General features: G+C 38.1%; 1 protein-coding gene across 1 annotated transcript in view; it reads right to left on the reverse strand.

Moving 5' to 3' along the window:
* GADL1 (glutamate decarboxylase like 1) overlaps positions 1 to 24,363 on the reverse strand; it is a 162,003-nt gene that overhangs the window by 98,192 nt on the left and 39,448 nt on the right. Inside the window, exons 4-11 of the mRNA XM_019023175.4 lie at positions 23,806 to 23,896; positions 19,937 to 20,043; positions 19,096 to 19,211; positions 13,413 to 13,492; positions 13,236 to 13,290; positions 7,970 to 8,086; positions 3,182 to 3,246; positions 2,821 to 2,902 (exon numbers count right to left, since the gene is read on the reverse strand). Coding sequence (XP_018878720.3) covers positions 2,821 to 2,902; positions 3,182 to 3,246; positions 7,970 to 8,086; positions 13,236 to 13,290; positions 13,413 to 13,492; positions 19,096 to 19,211; positions 19,937 to 20,043; positions 23,806 to 23,896 — 713 coding nt within the window. The remainder of the gene's footprint in view (positions 1 to 2,820; positions 2,903 to 3,181; positions 3,247 to 7,969; positions 8,087 to 13,235; positions 13,291 to 13,412; positions 13,493 to 19,095; positions 19,212 to 19,936; positions 20,044 to 23,805; positions 23,897 to 24,363) is intronic.

The following is a 24,363-nucleotide window of genomic DNA, read 5'->3' on the forward strand; positions in this document are numbered from 1 at the left end:
CCATCTCTCTTGCCATCAACTCTGGCACAGATACTGCAAGCCTTTTTCTTAGTCTTCCATCTATTCTTGTTCCCCTCCAATTCATTGTCCTAAATGAAAATTTTTTCCAATAACTTTTAGTTCTTCTATTGTTCTAAAGATCAAGTCTAAAATCATCACAATGGTCTCTAAGACCCTTCATGATCTACCCACTGCTTAATCCTTTAGTCTCATATTATGTCAATCTTCACATTATTCTCTATGCCTCAGCCAAAATACGCTTTTTTTAGTTTCTAAAATAATTTTTTTAAAAAGGGTGTTCCTTTCTTAAAGAATTTTCACATGATGTTCCTTCCACCTGAAACATCACCTGCTGTGTATTACTGAAGTGTACTATACTCTTCTCTGTATTAGACAAGGGTGCATTTGGCTGCAACTAACAGATTACCCAATGGAGATGGTTTCAGTAGTAAGAACATTTAATTTTAACCACTTGATATCGCAAAGTCTGAAAGGAGTCACGTTTTGGGGGTGCAACATTTCAAAATTACCCCAAACCAAGACTTTCCCTTTGTTTCTGTCATTCTGCGCATATTAATTTTTTAAATTTAGGGTAATTGCCTTATGGTAACAACCCATATATCATATCTGATGCAACTGCATTCAAGGTAGAAAAATGCGAGAAGAATGCTCTCGTATAAAATTATTCTCAAGGTCCTCATCACATTTCCCTACATCACATTAGACATAACTACGTCATAGAAACTGCAGGGGAGGCTAGTTAGGTGAATATTGGGAGATGGGCAAGAAGAGAAGGAGGCTGGAATGCCTGTTGATTTTTACAATCAACAGAGTCTGACATTCGTTAGTGCACTTATCAAAACAGCAGTTAAAAAATTAAATATCTGCATTTTGTTCATTGTCTTCCCTGTGAGATTATAAGCTCTTCGACTCTGGGGAATATGTCTGTCTGATTCAATGCTATAAGAGCCTAGACTCGCACAGTGTCAAGCCTACACAGATCATTTATGCTGATTGATGGAATGAATTAATGATATGGAAGAGAGTAACAGAGGCAGAAACCAGGTACAAAAGAGATAGAAAACTGCCAACACAAAACTTAAACTGATTGTCATATCTCATGGTTTAGCTTTCCTATTCCATTTAAATTGAAAACGGTCTTTTCATTAAAAAAAATTGGCAACTTTTTGAAAGTGCTCAGTTCTTTGCACAGTGAATAGAATTCCCCTAACCTCTTAATTCACGCCATGAAAATAGACATGGGTATTATTGTCACTAAGATTCAGGAATGAATTCTTTAAAAAATAAAAAACAAACCCTGTTAAGGAGTTATATGATCCAGAAAAATTTAAATTGCCTCAAGTACAGAAATGTAATTCAGTTGTTGACTAAATTACTCAAATATCAGTTAATAAGAAAAGTGTATGAAAGCTAGAAAGTTATTTAAGAGTAGTCATAAAATTTTTAGTCTAAGTTCTCCACTCCTTAGCGTATCACACCAACAGATAAGTTTGTCATTCAGATTGGCTGATTTAGGTAGAAAGCAAATGTAAAATACCTCACTCGTAAAGGATGCTTGATACATTTTTGTTCTTATACCTAGACCAAAAGAAAACTTGGGTTTATTCCTATCTCTGTCCCATCCTAAATGTGGACCTATGGGCAAGTTGATTACGTTCTTTGGTTCACAATCAATATGGTAATCTTAAACTACCTTTTAGTTACAAATAGTCACACCACAATTTTGAAACTTAAATTTAAAAATTAAATGGTATTGAATACATTCAACTATATCCAACCTAATAAAACATAAAGGAACTGATTCATATTTCTGGTAGTGTCTATTTCTATAGAAGCAAAACCTGTTCCTAGTTTCTGATGGACAGTCTGTTTGATCATGTCAAAACGCACAGGGCACTAACATAAATATCACAATTTCTTTAAAAAGTTGTAAATAGCTACACATGCAAGACTAGGTTTCAAGTTTTAAAAATAGTTTTCATTTCAAATAAAATTCCTTAAAAACAGAAAATGACTTTAACATTGGCAAAGGGAGTCCCCTAAGAAAAAAATGTAAACAGATGGCTGAGAAAGATCACCCACATGCTGAACACAGATCTTGAGGAGGCATTTCTAAGAATGAAGTAGCACTTCCCAGCCTGGGCCACTTCCCACAAGGATCCTTATTTAACCCATGGAAAACACAGAGTTTATACCTCTGGCCAAGAGGGCCTCAACTTTTTTCCCACTTGCCTCACAGTGATCCAGACAAGTTTCCAACTCTCCCTAGCATTCCAAAAGAAGCTAAGTACCAACCACTTGGGATGAGCAATCCCCTAATAAATTAGTGTTCGAAGATCAGCCCTGAACAAATGTCTCCCCATATAAATGGGCTGTTAAGCCCTAGCTAAGCGTATTAAGTATTCAATTTAATGTATGACACACATCTGTTCCACTTTCTCAGTGAGCAGAAGTTTCAAGATAACTTAAATCCCAGACTTAATCAAGGAGAAAAAAATCTTGGCAATGTTTAAAACTGAGTTTTAAAATATAATCCAAGTGAGGGTGAGAGAGAGACCATTTTGCTGTAACTAATGAGATTATATAATACCTAAATCAAATCCACAAAATTACCTGAGCAGAATCACTAAATATTTTATCTAGGCTTATTTGTCTTTCATGTAGAGACCATCAACATTTCCCAAAGACCTTCAATTTATGCCTCGCCCAAGTCGCCAAGAGATGAGCAAAAATGAAGCCCTTGGCAAGCACAGTGACTTAACCCCCTTGAAGCCCAAAGACCACAAGAGGAAAACTTACAGATTTGTCTTTCACAAGAAGAGCACAGCACTGGATCCCAGCCATCAGCATCTTGTGTGGGTTCCAGGCCACAGAGTCAGCCCTATTGTTTAAACAAAGGGACAGAGTAGGGAGAGGACTCAATTAGTTTCTACAGGCAATGGAATACTATCATTATCAATATCTGCATTCAGTACTCATACATAGTTTACTGTTCTATAGAACTCCTTATCTGAGTGGTTTAAGGAATTTGGAGGGGTTTTTTGTTGTTTATTTAAGGAAAACAATTACTTTGTTTTTTCCTATTTTCAAAATATCACTTAGTCCAAAGAGATCCCTTTGCCTGACAAAAGTTGGCTGTACACCAGGAAACTACATTTACCTGTGGATGCCATGCAGAAGCTTGCGGTGCTTCCTCGACATCAAAGCTGAGCCACCCCAAGAAGCCTGTTGAGATATTTACAGTACCAAAACAATGTTATTTTAATGTTATTTGTTTACCAGTGGGTTGTCATAGAAAACCCTCAGTGAGGACCTCAATCTGCATTATTTGATATTTCATTTTATGTCATGTTAACTAATTTGTACCCCAGGAAATTCTGATCACTGGCTCTACTCAGGCAACCAGAACCTCATCACAATTGATGGGCCCTCACTGACCCTTAGAATTATAAATTCACGCATCATAAATTGATATATTAACCAACTGAGCTATGTGTGGATGAAGAGGTTCAAAGTCCATGCCCTCTTGAAGCTTAGACTCTAACATAGACAACATCTTCACAATGCTAACATTTTGCTATTCAGTGTATGATGAAACATGGGCTAAGGACTAGCATTTTATATAATGAACGAGGCATATTATTGACAAGGTAGATAGAAGGCCAACTAGGATGAGCTAGGCGGAAATATCTGTTAATGAAAAATTAGGTCATTTTAGCTAAATGGCTTTCAGAAATATCTGCAAATGAAACAAGGACAAATGAGAGAGAGGGCAAGCTTGGGACAAAAGGAAGTTATCCACTGGAGAAGTAAATTTTGTGAGCAAAGGAGAGGGGAGCTCAGATAAAATCCCATAGTCAACAGGTCTGGAGCAAAGGGAGAAAAATTGATGTAAGAAATACAAAAGTCAGTATGCTTCTTGAAAATGGTGCAGACATAAATTTTAATTTGTAGGACATTAAAGGATAACTGTATTGAGAGAATTTGAAGGGACTAGCTTGGGCTGTATTTGAATGCTTTCCAAGTTTAAACCTTACAGCATTCCATTAGGAATGGAGTTATGATCACTTCCACTTTTTATAAAGTTCAGAGGTGTTCAGGTAAATTGTCCAAGGTCTCGCCAATGACAAAAATCAGATCTGAGATTCAAAGCCCATTCTCTTGTCATGTTAACATCATTACTTAAGGAAGGTGACAATTTGGCCAAACTGGGGAGTATAGCATGTAGAATGAGGGTGACAGACTTGCTTTAGGCAATAGGAGCTCAGGAGTTGCTTAGGATGTAGCAACTTCTATTTTTGGCTATGGAATTTAAAGGCATAGGTAGACCTCAATATCATGTAGAAAGAAGTGGCATGGTTGTATGCACCACAGATATGGAAGATAAAATGAAGTATCTCCACGATCCTCAGAGTATTACACAATCTGGGCCCATTGGTAGCCAATAACAAGAAAGTACAGCACAAGCAACTTTGTGGCCTTAAATCCCACTTAAAAACAACTTTCATTGACAGCTGAGACTAGGGTGAAGTGGATGAGTCAGGGTGCATAATTCAAGGAGGAACTCATCTCAGAGCTGGACTCTTGCAAGGCCCTAAGAGTGAATGCTTCTTAAAATTTGAGCCCTGCCAACCCCACTGGCCTCATATTAGCACCAGCCTTGTCCCATGGACTAGAGTCTCCATCAACTCCATGGGGTCCCCAGAGGACTCCGAGCTCTGATGTGTTTCAAGGGTGTTGTGTGTTCAAATCCCAAGGATTCCCAGGTAAAGAGTTAGTAACTTGGCATTATCAGTCAAATTCCCTTCCTGCTGCATTTCCTCCCTTACTTGGATTCACGATGGACCATGTGTGACTCAGGCTGAGCCACAAAGGCAAATGCCCTCAGCATCTAGGAAAATTTTATCCCCAGCTTACAACTGAGGATCTCCAGATCTGGATTTTGAGAACTTTGTCCTTGCAAATATTAAGATGAGTTACATATCACATTTTTCTTGACTTTCATTACCTATTCTAAATCTTAAATTACCTACTTTTCTCACTTCTCTTATCCCCCAACCTCTCTGAGAACCTATCAGTGACAACTACAGGAAGGATTAATTAGTCCAGTCAGCCACACCTGTTTGCTCGCTCACCCTTTCCACCTGCCTCATACCCTACACTTCTACTCCTTCATGCTCCCTGAGCTAGCCTCTGCCTCCACTGCTTCTCCAAAAAGGGAAATAATCTCCCAATTCTAGTGAACTGGATTTAAGTTTTGAAATCACAGGAACCCTTCCAAGGCATTAGTTCACCACTTTACAAAGTACTTTGGCAGGGTTAGGAACAGCTCATCCATAAATTTATTCCTTTAAAAAAAAACACTGCTGATGTAAATGCCCTACTTTAATTTGCTGCACTCTAATTCCTAACTCCAGAAACTGTGAAATTATCAAACCAATCACCTAAATGATGGAGTTTGGCTTTCCATCTCAATAAAGACTGTCATTTATTAAGCTATTACTATATGTGAGGCACCACAGTATATCATTTTATATCTATTTGTCTTTAATTAGTTAATAAATTAATAGTAGAACCAATCCTGAAAGGGAAGTGAAGGCAAGCATGGAATTGAGATTTGGCAGCCTCTAAAGCCCATGATTTTAAATACGTTTGTGCCTTCTATGGGACTTGGAATGAAGAATGGGTGAGAGAAAAGCTTTGTTGGGAATGAGAGGCTTTCCAGCAGCTACAACCTCTGATTTAAAGAAGAGCTAGACCAGCCCGACATTTTGTTCTCAGACAGAAACTAGCACAAGAATTGCCCTCATGAAGGAAGAGAACAGTACTGGAAGTGAAAGAATCTAATAAAACTAGTTTTTCTTATTCAGTTGTTTAAAAAACATTATATTACCAAATTGAAGACAGTATCAAATGTAAGCATCCCCATTTTTTGTGTACTACTAATAAAAATTGACATCAAAATATCAATTTCAGAGTTAAAATTTTAAGTAAGTGCATCTTAGAATTAATAAAACATGGTATGTATGCAGAGCAGCATGATTTTACTGAAAACCCAGAAGAACAAGTAAATGTCTTTTCATTTTTAAAAAGAGATAAATATCAGTTTTTTAATATTTGAAAGAAGCTTTAAAATATCCTTTAGAAGATTTCAAACAGGTCAAAGCAATTATTGCAATTTGTTAATATTTTCTTTAATAAAGTACCTATGGCATATGAAGTTTCTTCAAGATAAGCTACATGTTCCTGTAGTAACATTTTATTGATTTGACACCCACAATACTAAAGGATGGGTAAACATGTCTTTAATAAGCCAGATAGGCTTGTGTCAAATTTAATCTAATACTATAGGCATTTGCCAGATGCATACTATGCACAAATAGGATAATTTGGTGTGGTTTACATTCCCTTATAAAGATGTTTTCTTCAAAGACTCAACCTTTAATTTTTAGAAAACCTGAAGAGCTTTTCATTCATAAATGACAATTTTCTCTAAGCCCCATAAATCTCTTAATGTCACTCCCAATTTAAAAGCTGCTGTGGTGACTGTTTTACATAAACGATTTACTTTTCTCCATTTTATACAAACTACATAAACTATATAATCCATATGTGATGTTTCTTTTATGAGAGTACAATATTTAGGTAGAACTGCTGATGTATTTGATTTTCCCCCTTATTTCCACAGTTACAAAAATGCTCACTTCATATTATCTTTTAGGATATAATGTATTGTTATGCTTCTAAGTCTATAAAAATCAATAAGATATAAGTTGAAATATGAACAGATACAAATGCTAAAATCCCATTAACAAGTCACAGATAATCTACCTCAAGTATTGCCATTGGCATACTAATAGAAGCAATAACTCTAGTAAACTTTATACTACTGTTGCTTTTACAAATGTTAGTATTCAGTTAATGTAAACTTTGAATCATATCACAGACACTGTACTAGGTGATATGATTTGATTGAAATAAACACTTTGAAAGCACAAAATCATCTAAACTACAAAATTATGTGTGGGTATATCCCCCAAATGCTGTTTCCTTTTGTTCAGCAAGTCAAAAAATATTTCTTCTGCCAAGGAGGATCTGAAACTATCACTTACCAGAGGAAAGCTCCCAAAACACCATGTGCAATTGTCTCTTTGGTTAGAATCAAACTAATTAACTGCTGGTTTCACACAAAAAAATTAATTTTAAAAAAGAAAATTAAAAAGCTCAACAAATGTTCATAGTTGGCTGAATTCAGCATTCTAACCCAGGATAAGTAGAATTTTTAAAGTTACCTTTGATTTAAGGAAATATGTATTTTGAATAACCGCAGGACTTACAAAAATTATCTTTTAAAAAGCCAATCCTTTGTTAGAAAATAATGGAGTATATTATCCCAACCCCCCTCAAATAAGTATGTGATAGATCCAGAGAAAATTTGCTTTAGTTATAGCATGCAATTATGCATTGTAGCTTTTTGCATTTTCCAGCTGTTTGGAATCATAATTTTAGAGCTAGAAAGATACCTTACAGCCCACATCTACCATCCCCCCTCTTTACAAATGAAGAAATTGAAATCCAAAAGGCTAAGATCGCAATGAAGAAGAGGCAGATCAGAATCTCAAACCAAAGTCTCTCGGCTCCCTAATCTAAAATGTGTGCCTTACACCAGGCTGCTTCAATGACAGTAGATTTGAGGACCAAAGATGGCTCATGGGAGTAAAAGAAGCAAAATGGAATCCAGAAAACTAAAATAAAATTTACACAAAGTCGTGGAATCTTCTCATTTATACTTTACAGAAAGTGGCATACTTATTTCCCCCAATTTGAAACACACACAAATAAAAGCGTTGGGGACTCCACATCTAGTTTCTGAGAATAAGAAAAATTTCTACCAAGGCTACAAAAAGACCAAAGGTTAAACAGGGTATGTACACATAAATGAACTTACGTCTACATGAAGCCAGAGGCTGTGCCTCTCGCAGATGTCTGCTATTTCATCCAGAGGGTCAAAAGCTCCCAACACAGTTGTACCAGAAGTGGCACAGACAAGAAACGGTGCTGCCCCCTGTAAGAAGGATCCAAACACAGAGAATTATCACCGTCATCACTAAATTTGTCCTGTAATAGCTGGAAAATATAAAGGGTTATGCATCCAGAGAGTTATTTGGTTTTTTGGAGGTAGTCATTAATTCAATGGGTGTTTTTAAATGTTGTGAATATGTGGCCTCTTGGCATTATAAACAGATTAAGGAAACAGAAAATGCTATGGCAATAGCATTTTCTGTCCCAACTCAGTACATCTTCAGTATTCTCATGTTTTTTGTAATGTTTTGTTCTATCAATTGTCCAGATAGAAATTTAATAACTTCAGCTGCAACAGCAAACTGACATTTGGTATGACTCCTAATTTCTTCCTGAAAAAATACATTTAGCCTCCATTGTGCCATCATTGTCACCTTCTCAAAGAAAAAAAAAAAGATTGGAAGACAAACAGAGCTCCCGGAGTAAACCATGCAGTCCTGTTTGCTCGTCTCCTTGTAAAGTAAGTGCAGTTATAAAACAAAGAATGTAGAATATTCTCAGGTACAAATTCAGCATCAGAGGAGATAAGGCAACCTCACTGGGATACATTCTCCAAAATAGGTGCTGCAACAGAGAAATCCATTGGCACGTGCTGGAGAAGAAAATCTGTGTCACTTCTATCATGGTTATTCCTCCTCACATAGCTGATGACTGCATCTTGTGGCGTGAACAGGTACTGGTGGGAAACAGAGAAGAAAAGGGAGAATGTGGGTGCACACAAACAGATGAATGGTTATCTCGGTCAAGCTAGTCACACGCTTTGTCCCCATTAAAGGACTCTATGCCAATCAGATAGATGAAGAGTACATGAGATTGTTTCCAAATGGATTGCTCCAGGATGGTGGTAGAGATGTGTTGCTCGCTGTATAGGTGAAGTTTGCAGACAAATGTGGGGGTGAGGGGAGCAACTAGAATATTAAGATTCTAGAGCACCTGAGAAATAGTGACAAGAATGTTTACTGCCTCTGAAAGTTGTTTAGTGCCTCTAAAAGTTATTTTTTTCTCCATTTAGCATGGAGCCATTTTTTCCCCTCAGTTTTATAAAGTGCATGCTCATTGCAATACATTTTTATGTCCTTTAATGCCAGGGATTATTATGTTTGAACCAACTCTTTCTGATTTAACCGACTTTTGACAGAAAGATGTTATTTCTCAATGGAAAGTGGGGCAGAGCAAGAATATGTGGCTCGCCTCTCTAAACTGAGATGCATACAGATCAAAGTGGTGGCATATAACAAATCCATTTGCCATCTTGGGAGACAGCTGTGGCAAATAGAATCAATCCCATCTACCCAAAACTTGTAGAGCCAAGTCAGTAGGTTGATAGAGCCCTGGAGAAACCAGAGGCTTTGAAACTTCTTCCCTGTATTCAAACTACTGACAACTATGGCTTTATCATACCAGTGACCTAAAGGAAATAAGACCAGCTTTACATCAATCATTAAAATCATTAAAAGCAATAGAAAAAGTAATTTACTAAAACCATTTAAGGTGTCTTTAATGGTTGCGCTTTTCCTCATAAACTATATGACATCCTGACAGTCATGAGAAAATACATTTGCAAGCTATTATAGCCTATTAATGAGTTTTCCTCACCTTTAAAAAAAGATCTCACTATAAATACAGGCCCAGAAATTAAACTTTTGTGATCTGGATTTAACCTTCTAGACTTTCTTCCCCATATCTCATGCTGTTAATGAGAATTCAGTAGAAACAGTATTGATGGCATGCTGCCAGTGAGCTGTATTGTCTAAGAAAATTCGTCATTTCTAACACAACTCTAACAAAATTTCTCTAAATATTCAATGTTCATCCTAGTTTGAGCTTGTCAGTAAGCCCTTTAGGACCTCTGATGCTTTGTGGTTTTCACCATCTATGTAATGACATCAAGACAAGGTCACCGTGCAACAGTTTTTCAATGGATTGTCATAGGCCAGGGAGTTGAATCCCAGCAGAAAAAATAGTTGATGGTACTATTCCTCATATCTGAAACAACATAAGTTAAAAGCTTGAAACAAAACAACTAGGCCTGAAGCTACTGAGAAAAAATGAACCAGTCATCATGTATTATTATCTCAGAATGGATGCAAGGTTTGTCCTTGGTGAATCCAGGCTCAAGTATTAGCTGACTTGAAAGAAAACTGAGGAGACGTACTAACTCTAACCCTATTGCCCTACTTTTAAATGTGCCTAAAGCAATTTTTACTTTTCAAAAACTTACTTTTTTGAGTTCTCAACTTTAGTATTATGTCCGTTTCATGTACTTTCACTGTCAAAACAAAAATTTGAGCGACAAAAATGATAATGACTGTGGTGGAATAAAACCCTCTATGCTAGAAACATGAATTCTTAATGACACTAAAAAAAAATGGGGATTATCTTTAGGGGATGCTAGGCAACAAACTCACTATTTTAAAAATTGATAAATAAGGGGAAAGAATAAGACGTTTATCCTGTCTTGCCTGTGCAGTGTTTCCTTAGGGAAACAAAATGAGGAGGAATATTTGTCTTTATAGTAGAATGCCTGAGAATAAAGAAGGAAGGAGAGAAGGAATTAGGACATCACTTAATGAAATAATGGGTCTAGACACAATGATCATCAATGGCAGCAAAAACCACTAAGTTGAGAAGCTGACGGAGTGGAGGGTATTGTGATGGATGGACTGACGATACCAGACCCCACCAATCAATGTTATTACAAAAGAGACACAGGATGTCTCCTGATGGCAGGAGCCAATGAAGCCTCCCTGGTTTTAAAAAAAGAAAAATACAACTTAAGTCTCATTGAGTCTCAAGATCTAACTGCCAAATTACAGAAAATATAAAGAACAAACCGGATGGTGCAGAGGAGGTGAGCACTTAGGGTCTCAAATTCTTGATGTAATCCACAAAAATCTATAATGTGGAAAGCTATATGGGACAAAAGACCTGATCTTTTCAACAAATCAATGGTAGTGGGGGAAAGAGGAGGAGGAGGAAGCTATAGATCAGAAAACATTTACATTTGACATATCAACCAAATGCAATTTGTGAACTTTATTTGAATCCTTGATTCAGACAAGTCAACTATTTTTTTTTAAAGGACAATGGGGAAATTTTAATATACACTGAAGATTTGATATTAAAAATTATATTTTAAACAAAACTATGGTATGTTGTTTAAGCAAGTACATATCCTTCATAAATATACTCAACTATTTATAGATCAAATGGTATTATGTCTGGGGTTTGCTTCAAACCTATCTAGTGGTGGTATGAGGGTATGTGGTACAGATGAAATAGAAAGGAGCATGAGCCTAATGACTGCTGATTACAGAATGGGTATATGAAGGCTCATGATATTAGTCTCTTGGTTTTTGTGTGTTTTGGTTTTTTAGGAAACATTTACAATTTTTTGTAATGAGAAGTTTAAAATTTAAGAAGTGGGGAGTAGGGAACGGAGAAAGGGAGGAAGGAAGGAGAAATGAGGGAGGGAAGAAAGACAATCATGACACAATATTCCCCACCAACAAGCATTAACAACATAACGCAAATTATTTTTGATAGGAATTTATGTAGAAAGAAATGAAACTAAAACTAGAAAACAATATCTGTGGTTCTCAGCAGAGCGAACTTACAAGTTGTTACTCAGAATTATATCAGAGTCAAATAAATCTGATCATGCAAACCACCAGATAACAATCAAGTTCACTTGTCATTGGTATGTTAAAAAAAAAAAAAAAAAAAAGATGGACACACACCTGAAGTCAATACATCTGCAATAATGGCAGAAATTTTAAATACAGAAGTTCAAGCCAAATATTGTGATCTAGCATTCTCCAGGACTAGGTAGTTTTTATGAAAACTTGAAAAAAAAAAAGAGTACAACAACAGAACTATAATATTCACACTTAAAAACATTTAAAAACCCATCCTTGTTAAAGTATGAACTCCTATGAAGATAGATACACTTGTATCCCAGCTCAGGAGCCAGGCTTTTTATTTTTCAGTAGTCATGCCTGCCTTTGTTGCTACCTATTGGAAAGTTATTGGAGAACGGTCTGAAGCTCCATCAGCAGGCAGCGGTGGGATGGGAGAGAAGCAGCAAATCTAGCTGCTTCTAGGCTTTTGGTCCAAAAAGCAAAATGGCTGAGACCAAAATAATGATACACCTTTTTGTTTTGTTTTGTTTTTGTTTTTTTTTTGTTTGTTTGTTTGTTTTTTGAGATGGAGTCTTACTCTCTCTCAGGCTGGAGTGCAGTGGTGCGATTTCAGCTCACTGCAACTTCTGCCTCCTGGATTCAAGCGATTCTCCTGCCTCAGTCTCCCGACTAGCTGGGATTACAGGCGTGCGCCACCATGCCCGGCGAATATTTTGATATTGTTGGTAGTGACGGGGTTTCACTGTATTAGCCAGGATGGGCTAGATCTCCTGACCTCATAATCTGCCCGCCTCAGCCTCCCAAAGTGCTGGGATTACAGGCGTGAGCCACCGCGCCCGGCCTAATGACACCCCTTTTTAAAATGCAGGTGTTAAGGCCAGCCTTGGCTGGAGCACAGCAGGTGCCCAGAGCCATGCCTTGCCTTCTCCAATATTTCAGGTTTAATATATTCTAGCAGTTAAGGAAGAAAGGGTGTCCTGTCACTGAACTACTAGATACAGACCCAACAGGGGTTGATAGTAATAGATGGGTTTTGGGTTGGAAGCAACCTGGGAGAATAGGTTGGTCAAGAAATCAAAAATCACCCTGAATACAGCCCAGAGAAAATTGGTTTGTCCTGCAGATTTCTCAGAGGGAGGAATTATAAGGAGAGGAGAGGCTAGGGCCCTGCTGGAGAGGCTGGATTGATCCTTAGAGCTTCTTCTAGCCAAGAATCCTGACTACGGGTGATTTCAGTGTTTTAATAGTCTCCAGCCACCTGGGAACAAGAATATCCGGGAAACTCCACAGAACATGGAGAGCCAAGAACTTGGAAATAGAACATCTGTAAATGAGTTTTCCTATTTTAATTCCAACATTCTCTCTTCTCTCTCCCACACATAGAAATGGTTTTGGCTGTTTGCATTCTCTGCTTGCTATTCCCTCTCTTATCATAAGCGCGCGGGCGCGGGCGCACACGTTCTCTCTCCCTCTGGCTTTCTCCCCTCTCACCTCTTTTCTGGCTTGCCAGACTTGCTTCTCCAGTTCCTCAGGTATCATTTTACCTCTAAGGGACAAAGATTTGAGACTTTCAGTTACGTTTAGTAATTAACAGACAATGATACTGCTTTATAAACCATATAAATTTTTCCCTCCACCCACCAGGCTTCCAGATCCTGTTCCCATTACCTTCCATCTGTTTCCACAAAGCAAACATTCTCAGTGCCAATCCCAAGAAAAGAGGCTGCCTTCTTCATAGAGTAATGACACTGAATTCAAAGGGACAGTGGGGAAGGGAGACACATGAATACATAGCACAAAAAAAGCATTGCTTATTATCAAAGGTAGATGAAAGTCAGTATGGCTGAGCACCATCTTTGGGACATTATTGCATAAAAAAGTAATTTAATTGAGCTCCTTAGCATAGTGGTTGAGAACATTCACTTTGGGGTCAGAGAAACCAGGATTTAACGTCAAGTATTCCAGTTACAGCTATGGAATCTTGAACAAATATACACTCTCCAAGCCTCAATTTCCTACTCTTTAAAGGGATCATGCCAATAATGCCTACTCCATCTGCTCATGCTAGACAAAAATGGGTTAATAATATATGTAGAGGGCTTAGCACAGAGCCTGGCACATGGAACAAACTAGGACACCGGAGGCTGTTGTTTTCCATCCCATTGAGAAAAGTAGTTTCTCCTGATGCTCCTCATAAGACTTAGTATTAATGGAAACTTAGAATCTAGTCCACTGCTGACTTGAAACCCTCTAAGGAGAGGGCAAGACTCTATCTCAAAGATTGCAATCACAAGCTAGAGAGGACTGTAATTATTTCCTAGAGCAAACAATGAGTTATAAGTGCTGATCAGACACTTGACCAATCTTGTTTAATACTGAACACAAGACTGAAATTAAACACCCAAGAATGTGGCTAAAATCATAAGAACAAATGTAATAATAGACAAACTACTTTACTCAGCTATGGCATGAGTGAGGCTAATAGATGAATATGGAATTAAGTCTGGTCTATTTCTTATTGATAAATAGTAGTGTGTGCTTTACATTATTGGGCCTTCTCTATACTACATGAAGCCCATAAAATAATTAGCATGCAAACATTGGATATGTCGCTCTTCATACATTAGTGAGGACAGGTGGTCAATTAATTCTTTTTCTTGCCAGAAAAATGAAGGTGCTAAAGGACATTATTGTACCAAAAAAAAAATCTTAGTAATTTGTAGGTATGAATACATTAAAAGAGTAGTCATGCCTTCACACTTCACTTGATATATTCCCTCAAATGTGGTAATTTTTTTCCTTCTTTTGTCAGGAGAGTTTTATTGGGAGCTCTTTTTTTAACTCTGTAAAAATAAGTGCAGAAGTAACATCAGGAAAAATGAAACCGTTCTAAATAATTAATTTCCAAATATCAAATAGGACATGTCCAAAATGCCTGTAGGATGCTTTTATTTCAGGTTGTTAAAAGACCATATGCATATTGAAGAGTAATAATGTACATGAAAGTGTAATTCTCTACTTGCTCCACCAGCCTATGCTGGTTGGCGGTAACCTGCCTGCCATAGCTAACGTGACATAGCTCGGGTGAATTATTTCTCACCAGAGAGTTGAGCTCTGGCAACCAAACAGCTATTGATTTCATAATGATAAATGCTAGCCTACCCCACTGACATCTAACCATAAGGAAAAGCACAATGCTCTCCCCCTGAGAAATAGCAAAATATCTCCAACCAATGAATCTGCTGAATAAAAATCTTGTAATCAGAATAAGAAAAGTGGAGCTATCTTTAAGTACCTGAGGGCAAAATACAACCCAATGTCAATCTGAGATAGATCAAAAAAAAAAAAAAAACTGCAAAACTGAAGTTTAAACATCTGAAAGCTTCAGAGAAGGAAGAGTCCTGGAAGGGGGAACAAAAGAAGGTGATGCTTCAGACATGCTGAGTAGTTTCAAGGAAAGGAAAAACCTAGAAGGCTGGAATTCAGAAGTAACAACTGCATTTAGAAACAAACAGTGGCGTTTCTATCATTGGCAAAAGATAAGTCAGTTGTTCTAAGACTCAACCTCCCCATAGATTTCATAAATCTACAGAAGACGAAAAAACTCTCAGCGGGTGTTCATTTCTATAAAGATAAAATAGCAAGTGCCTACATGAAAGAGAGCATTGAGCTGGAGTTTTACTTTCTGGCTCCCACAAGGATTTTTTTCTATGACCTTGAGCTTCTCAATGAACTGCTGCTTTCTCCTCAATGTACACTGTGCCCTGGACAGCTGGACTCCAGTGCTGACTAATTTGATTCTCAAGTTAGCTGGTAGAGAGAACGGGGTATATAAATGTACACTGTGCCCTGGACACCTGGAATCCAGTGCTGACTAATTTGATTCTCAAGTTAGCTGGTAGAGAGAACGGAGTATATAAATGTACACCGTGCCCTGGACACCTGGACTCCAGTGCTGACTAATTTGATTCTCAAGTTAGCTGGTAGAATGGGGTATATAAATGTTACATTTTAGAGAATGAAGAAAAAGAGAGTGTCCAAGGGATGTCTCTAACAACACACAGCTGGTTTAATTCCCCAAGAGGCCAGAACCAGAAGCCAGATAGACTGAACCCAGCCTCATGCTCTGCAGGATGTCCTACGAAGCACCTGCTTGCCCGTGGAGAAGACCTACAATCACATCCCATCGCAACTCAACCTCAGCCCTCACCCAGCAATCAGGAGGAAGAGAAAGAGGCACCTAGAGTGCAAAATTTAGAGGCATGACCCTGAGACACACCCTACATACCTCACTTGCCTCTCCTGGCCTAAGCCCTGCTAGAGAGGAGCTAGCCCATTGATTACTGGCCTGGGAGGTAAGGGTTTCTTTTTACCCTACTTTTTAATGGCAAATAATGATCACTACTTTATGCTAATTCCAGAAGTGATCTGAAATATACAGGAACTTTACAAACACGGGATTTCTATACACCCAAGAAATTTATATCAAAGTGAAAACCAAGCCATAGATTTATTACTTTTATTTCTCCAAAAGTCCCCTTCTCTTAGATTCCTATTTAGCACTAGAGAGGCAACCTTGGATATATCGACAGTGCAAAGGCCTTTGTCATGACCTTGCAGGTCTTTATCAATAGTAGAATTACAATAAAAGCCTAACACATGCAAAAACACCTTCAGTGGTGGGTACGTATATTCTGCACTGGATGGTGCAAGACAGAAATGGAGTAATTTGGGGTAGCACAAAAACTGGAAAAGACCACCTAATAGTACTGGGCCATGGACCAAACCCCTAAAAGAAAATAAGGGAGGTATAGCAAAAAGACTAATGCAGAGTTTAAGACTGTTTACTAAACACAACCTTCTTTAACTCTTTAATGAAATAGATGGATTTGTTGTAATAAGTAGTAAAGGCCGTCAATAAAATATGAATTAAAATAGTGCAAATGCTATAACCTGACTCTTTGAGAGAGTAGGGAAAGGAATGAGCTGCAAAGTAGTGTCTCGACCAATGGAGTCAAAATATAAATTCAAGGCTACAGTGTGCTCGAAGTGATGTAATTTTCCTGTGGAATTCACACCTAGTTCTTGGTTTTTCTGGCTCCAGCTTCTGCTGGCATGTTAGCCAAGGCATATATTTTGCCTCTCTTTGGAAAGTTTTTAAAAACCACTTAGTTGTGGTTTCACAACTACATAAGGTTTCAATTTCTTTTCACTCCCAATTCATAAGCCCCACCTGTTACTGATCTTTCCCAGGCATAATCTTTATTCTAGGCTTCCACGTAATATCTTTTCCCTTTCCATGGTAATTATTCCAGGAAAGAACTCCAGCAAGCTTTAAACCAAATGAAGAATGAAAAAGGCAAAAGTAAAAAACCTGAGCTGATAACCTGGGCGCTATTTAATCAGCTTTCCCAAGCTTGGAAATAGCAGTTTGAATGCAGAAGAGACTCTGCATTTATGATCCGCTGGGGTCCCTCACATTGAAACATCCAGGGCTGAAGCATGAAGAAGGAAACTCTATTCGATAACAATCCCAAATAATCAAGTACTTTTTCCCAGCTGTCCACATTACCAAACATTCTTCTCTTGGTACAGAAGGAATGTCTTGTGAACAAGAGCCTCGAACGGCTGAGTTAAGAATCTCAGGCTAGATGATTCCTCCCAGTTGCCTCCTATCACTCAACTCCCACTTTGCACTTAGTGCTGAAAGAACCAGAGCAAAGGTCAGAGTGAGAGGAAAACATGAGAGTGGTCATATTTTCTCCTACTGAGGAGAAATTAGTGCACAATTTGTCCTTTTGCAATAAGAAACTAACTTTTGTATTTAGAAGAAAATGATAGATACAGGAAAGCCTAGCTGGAAATAACAGATTCTCAGTTTTTTATTTTGTCCACTTCATGTTAGTGACAGGATACCTGATATTATCTCAGAAGGTAAGAAGCTAAACTCATTCTGCCAAGAACCTGGGTGATGAAGCCGTGGTAGAATAGACAGAGGCATCCACTAGAATCACACAAGAATAGGAAAGGGAAAAAATCTCTTCCAATAAAGGCTGCACTTAAGCCGTGCCACCTACTTCTGCCCACCTTGTTGCAGCTGGAACATTCTCCTAGTAACAATTATAGTTAATATTTTAAAAAATCTATTATATCCCAGATGATACTTTACATGCAATTACTCATTTAACATTTGCCAAAACTCACTAATCAGCAACTACTGCGTGGTTGCTAGATTGTTCTAATGGTTCCAGTTGTTCTCTGTTCCGTGTATTCAAATCCTTTGCCTGGTGACTTTACTGCAAGTCCCCCCATGAGGTGGGGTCTTTCTTCCCACATCTTGGATCTGGGCTCACAGATGGGATTTTGCCCAGAAAATGAGGCAGAAGTAACAATGGCCAGTTCTGAGGCTAAGACTCAAGAGGCCTGATGTGTTGCCATGCCCTTTTATACCTGCACCATTGCCATGAGGACACACCTAGACTGACCTGCTGGAGAACGAGAGACATAAGGAGCAGAGAGGCATCACTGGAATCATCCTGGCTGAGCCACTCGTAGATGGGCCATCAGCCAGCCAACCCCTAGACATGGAAGGGGGCCCAGCCAAGAGCAGCAAATCTGCCCAGCTATCTTGAGACTTATAAGTGATAATATACAGTTATAGAATGAAAACTCTATATTTGGGGGGATTTGTTGGTTATAAGAGCTAAGTGATAAACTTATTTTTACAAATTTAGGAAACTGAGGCACAAAGAAATTAACTCACTCAAGGTTACTCAGACAGTAAGTGACAGAGGCAGGGACTGAATCCAGGCAGCCTAACTCAAAGCCAGTGCGCTTATCTACTGTCTGACCACCTACTTTAGTGGAGAGTAAAATAAGAGATGGAGAACTGTAGCAACATCTGTGTGTGTGTGTTTTCATTGTTACTGTATATCTTTCTTTTCCCTGGAAAAGTAAGATACACATCCCTTATATTAGCCAATCAAAGCAATCATTTTAAAAGGAAATGTGAGTAGAAGACATAGCTGAGATCCATAGTGTTCATCTAAGTACTAACAAATAAGACACTCAAAAAAAGAGATTCACAGAGATAGCACTTTCAAAGTAAATACTCTTTTCTTAAAATGTTGTTACAGACTATAAATTTTAAATAAAGGTAATTATACAAAATTGGACCAGGCGTTACAACATCAAACTCATTAGAATTTACTTTGGAATGAAATACTATGTTATACTGCAGCATATTTGTCACATGGGTATAGAACAAAATCACATCAGGAGTCTTCAAACAAAGCCCTCTTAAATATGCTTTCTCAGAAAATCTATATTCAATACCAAACATAATTTTTACCTCTGCAGATGTGAAAAGGATTAATCTTGGCGAACCAGACAGCCCCTTTTCCTTAATATCAGGACAATATTTGTATCTAGCTAAATTCATTGCATACATATTGGACACTGAGCCACCTGCAAAAACAAAATTAAAATGGCATATTTATAGCATGAAGTTATAGCTCGCAAAATGCTGAATACAGTGGAAAGCATGAATGGCCATGACTGCTCTAGTCTAATGAAAAATCACTGTGAAAAGCACATGAACACCGACCTCCCTACTCCCATTATTCTGAATATTTTATTACATACCCTAATCTCTAATTCTAGAACTTTTATTCTTAGAAGATAAATTTTGGTTTATTCCCATGACAGGCTTTTTTTTCAAACCAAAAGTCTCAATCTGTGAGCTCTGGACTTAGGGCCCAGTACCTAGGTCTCCATAGTTAATACTCTTTGTCACCTAATCAATAAAATTGAAATAATATTTGTTGGTCTCTGGCTACAGAAAAGGACTACAGGATAAACAAATGTAATTCAGAAATCTTCTCAAGTAAAATTTGATTTTAAAATTTAGAGGACTTACAGCCCTTCCAAACTTCCAGCATCAAATCGATTCATTTGTGTTAGATATAAATCCTAAACTGTAGGCACCTCATTCATTAAGTATGCATGTCATTTATTTAGCATTAATACAAAATATTATCACTCTGGAGAAAGGCATAAGCTAGATTCTCAGCAAGTAGAATTATTAATATCCAACTTTTTGTCGTGTATAAATCTGCAAGGAGTTGTTCCTCATGGATAAATTTTTACGTGGTTGTATTGGAAGGTTGATATCAATAACTAATTGTACTCACCTGGGTTAAATATTCCATCCCCTTCTTTCCAGCCAATAAATTCAATCATTTTCTTCAGAACCGCTTCTTCCACTAACAGAAACACTGGGGACACCTCATACGTATAACTAGATAGATATAAAAAACACTTCACTTCTATGACTAGAGTCAAAACATTCCTTTGGCGTCCCAAGAAATGCACAAAGAGTTCTATTAAACCAAGTGGCTGCTGAAGTGTAGGCAGTCTTTGGAAATTTATCCATTGAAAATACAGAATTACTCCATTAGTGACAGCACTAGTCATGGTTAGATAAATGCCAATAGCTTGTGGCCTTAGGGATCTGCAAGCTGCTGCAGCAGCCTTACTTTCGAGAAAAACCTCAATTCCGTGAGGAGCGATAAAGGCAATGCATTTGCATTCTATGTGTTAGTCATGAGCAGTGGCCATTTCACTCTGTGGATGCTTGGAACACTGACTTTGGATGCTGTTGATGGTCAAAGAAAATCCATTGTCATGGTAACCAAGTTTTATCAGATTACTGCCATGAGTATGCTAACAGTCCCCTCTAGATATTCTAAGTGGAGACTACTCCACCTGAACCAGGGTTTCCTCTGCTACGCTCTCTGTGTCTGTATAAATGAGGAGTGTTTTGTGAGACATCTCTTATGTGATAATTTTACTGCAAAGCACTACCTAAATCCCTTGTCAATGAAGGATGTGTTGCTCCGGGCTGGAACGCTGTTGTCAGAGCATTGATGTTTTAGCCCCTTTAGAGATTGCCTTGGCTGCAGGGAGCTACCTCCTCCAGGGTCACACCCCTTCTTGTGGTGGTCTACACCTGATAACTGCTGGAGATGTAAAGGCCTAGCTGTCTGGGCCCAACTCCAGACCCCTCTTGAAGGGCCACTGTAGTTCCAGAGATCTCCGAGCGTTAGCCAAGATTGTCATGGAGCCTGCGTGGCAATTTGACTCCTATCCCTGCCCTTTCTTGCATCCTCCTCCTCCTTCCCCAGGTCACTCATGTTGATCCCAAGGGTACTCCTTAATAAACTTCCCACTCACTAAACACCATCTAGAGCAGCATTCTTGGGAATCCACATTGCAATAGTCACCATGCCTTGTCTGGTAATGTTTGAGTATCTTCTCTCTCCAGACAACTTGAGGGTGACTACATATCTATGATCTCCTTCTCAATTAAGGGATTACATTAAATTGTATCTGAATAAATGTGTACTCTAAATATGTAAGTTAAGCAGACACATTTAGATTTATAGTCACAGAATTTAATGCAATTATTTTAACATCTGGAAAGGAAAACTTTGGATTGAGGCATAAAAGCTGGTCACCTACTATGTATCACCTACTATTTATCACCTACATATGTGTCAACTCTACAGATGTTATGCTATCTTAAAAATAAGATAGATTCAGCTGGGTGCGGTGGCTCATGCCTGTAATCTCAGCACTTTGGGAGTTCAAGGCGGGTGGATCATAGGTCAGGAGTTCAAGACCAGCCTGGCCAAGATGGAGAAACCCCATCTCTATTAAAAACACAAAAATTAGCCACGCATGGTGGTAGGGGCCTGTAATCCCAGCTACTCAGGAGACTGAGGCAGAGAATTACTTGAACCTGGGAGGCAGAGGTTGCAGTAAGCCGAGATCATGCCACTGCACTCCAGTCTGGGCAACAGAGCAAGATTTCATCTCCAAAACAAAATTTAAAAAGATAGATTCTGTTTCTTAACCATGTTATGAAGCCAGTGTACATACACCAAAAGTATGAAAAAAGCATATATTTATGTGAACCTACAAATATATATAAAATAGTTACTCTTTCATAATAAAAAAAAAAGTATTTAGCCTGTCTTTGAAAACTGGCTCAATTATAAACCTAGGAATCAGCCTGGAGGTGGAGGAAAAGACAAGATAGAACACACTCATGGGTTGGCATATTTTGAGTGGATGGTTTAGCTTAGCATCAATTTAACACTTCCTTAATCTGAAATATTTAGAGATTTTTGAACTTAGATGAAGAGTTAGAAAACCTGGGATATACAGGAAAAGATTGAAAAAGGGGTGTAATTTTACTGTCTCTCCTGAGTTACCCTCACTGTAACTGATTGTAACCTGGTATCTGCTGTCATCACTCCATCAAAACCTCCCTAAAGTTGCCAGTGACGTCCATGTAGCTAATCCAGTGGATGCTGTTTAGGCTCTTAATTGGATATTCAACAACATGTGACACTAGGCATGCTCTCCTCGTGGCTGCCACAGCTAGCCTTTTGTTTTTTCCTTCTATTCTCGCCATTGTAAGCTGACCCTGTTCCTCCTAACCATTAAATGTTAGATGTCCTCAAGGCCCAGTATTGAGCTGCCTTCTCTCCCCACTCTATACTCTGTCCCCTAGGCAGTGGTTCTTTATCTTGGCTTCCCACTGAAATCACTTGTTGAACTTTCTAAATATATCAATGCATGGGGCACAGCCACAGAAATTCAGATTTAATTGGCCTGGGTTGGCACCCAGGTATCAATACATTTTTATAAAATTCTCAAGTGATTTTCATGAATAGTCAGGGTGGTGAATCACTGACATAGGAAGTCTCATCCACGTCCACCATTTCAATTACCATAATTTCACTGATAATTCTTAAGGTTATACCTTTCATATAGACATCAGAATTCCAGGCCCATATATTTCTCAGCTTAGTTCCTATGCATTCTTGGATATTTTAAAGTCACTGCAAACTCAAATGCCCACAACTGAAAATGTAGTGCTTGCTCTTGCCTCCTTCACCATATACTTGAAAACCAGTTCCCTCTCCCAGTGCTTCTTATTTCTATGAATGATATGACCATGAACCTAGCTATGAAAGCCAGAAACCCAGGCATTGTCTCAGAAGTCTTCTCCCTTTTACCGTTATTTTCAAGCTGTGTATCCCGTCCTTTCTGTTTTATTTTCTGAACTCATTCTTTCCCGCTCTATTCCTATCTCTTCTCTCCAAGTCCAAGCTACTTTCCTCTCTCACCCGACTAAAGTAATGCCCTCCTAATGGGTCCCCTCCAACCTATTTATATTTTTAGAGATTTTTTCAGTAAGCAAATGGCACCTAGTGACTTAGAAACCTTCAATGGCTTTTTGTTACATTTAGAAAGACTCATAAACATGGTCACCTGGGCCCTGTATGTCTCGCTTCTATCTCTCTCTTTCTCTAGTCTTATTCTCCACTACAGTCCTGTAACTCTCTCAGCTGTACCCACACTGGCCTTTCAGTTCATAGAGAATGGCATGCTGTGTCCTGCCACAGGGCCTTTATACATGTCATTCTGTCTATTTAGAACTCATCCCTCACCTTATCACCTAATAACACTTATTCAGTGTCAACTGTCACCTTTGCAGAGCACACTCTCCTGAGCTTCCAACTAGGAAAAATTGTCCCATTCATATGAATACTTAGAACACTTTGTACTTTTCCTTCAGATGAGAGTTTGGATTTTACATTAATTTTTGTGGACCACTTCGATTAGCATTTTTATACCAGATATTATGCTCCATGAGGGCAGAGCCAAGGTTTATTTATGTTCAATATGTCTCTCCATCACTTAGCATAGAAAATGACTTTTCATGCAAGAACAAATAAAAAATTGCCTAATCAATTTTCTCATCTGTTAAATCTCATTAAATGAGATAATAATGACTGCCTTTTCCATCTCACGGTACCACTATTTAAATCAAATAGCTATTTGAATACTGATAAGTATCATAAAACTATTCCATTATTTGCGATGGCACTATGCAAAAGAAACCATTAGAGATTTTTGAAATAAAATTTCATCTACTTAAAGTCTCTAATCCACGTTTGGTGTGAAATTTCTATAGCATGGCACTTACACACTTGGATTCAATGCTTCGGTCATAAATCGGGCCACCAAGGAGTAATAATCAAGTCCAGCATACAATTGGTTGAAAAATCTTGGGTGGTCTGTAAATTTAAAACGGAGTATTCATCTATGCAGCAATAAAAAAAAAACTACTGATACAGCATTAACATAAATGAATCTTTCAGAAAATGAAAGCAGACACACACAAAAGAGTTATATATAACGTAATTCCATTTATATGACATTCAAAACCAACAAAGCTATCTAAGGAGATGGCGGTTAGAATTCTAGGTACTTTGTGGAAAGAATTATGGATTGGGAAGGGACTTCAGAGAGCCTCTGGAGTGCTAGAATTGGTCTATATCTAGATCCAGGTGATGGCTCCATATGCACAGCTACGTACAAATTCATCCTGCCGAGCAATTAAGATTTGTGCACTTTACTGAATATAAATTATACCTCATTCTAAAAAAATCCAAAACAGGATCATGTGCAAGGAAAAACATGTTGAAGACACATCGTAGAGCCCTTTCTACTGATCAGTGTTTCTAAGTAAAATCTGAGTTGT

Source organism: Gorilla gorilla, chromosome 2 (assembly GCF_029281585.2).
Source record: "Gorilla gorilla gorilla isolate KB3781 chromosome 2, NHGRI_mGorGor1-v2.1_pri, whole genome shotgun sequence".
NCBI lineage: Eukaryota > Metazoa > Chordata > Mammalia > Primates > Hominidae > Gorilla > Gorilla gorilla.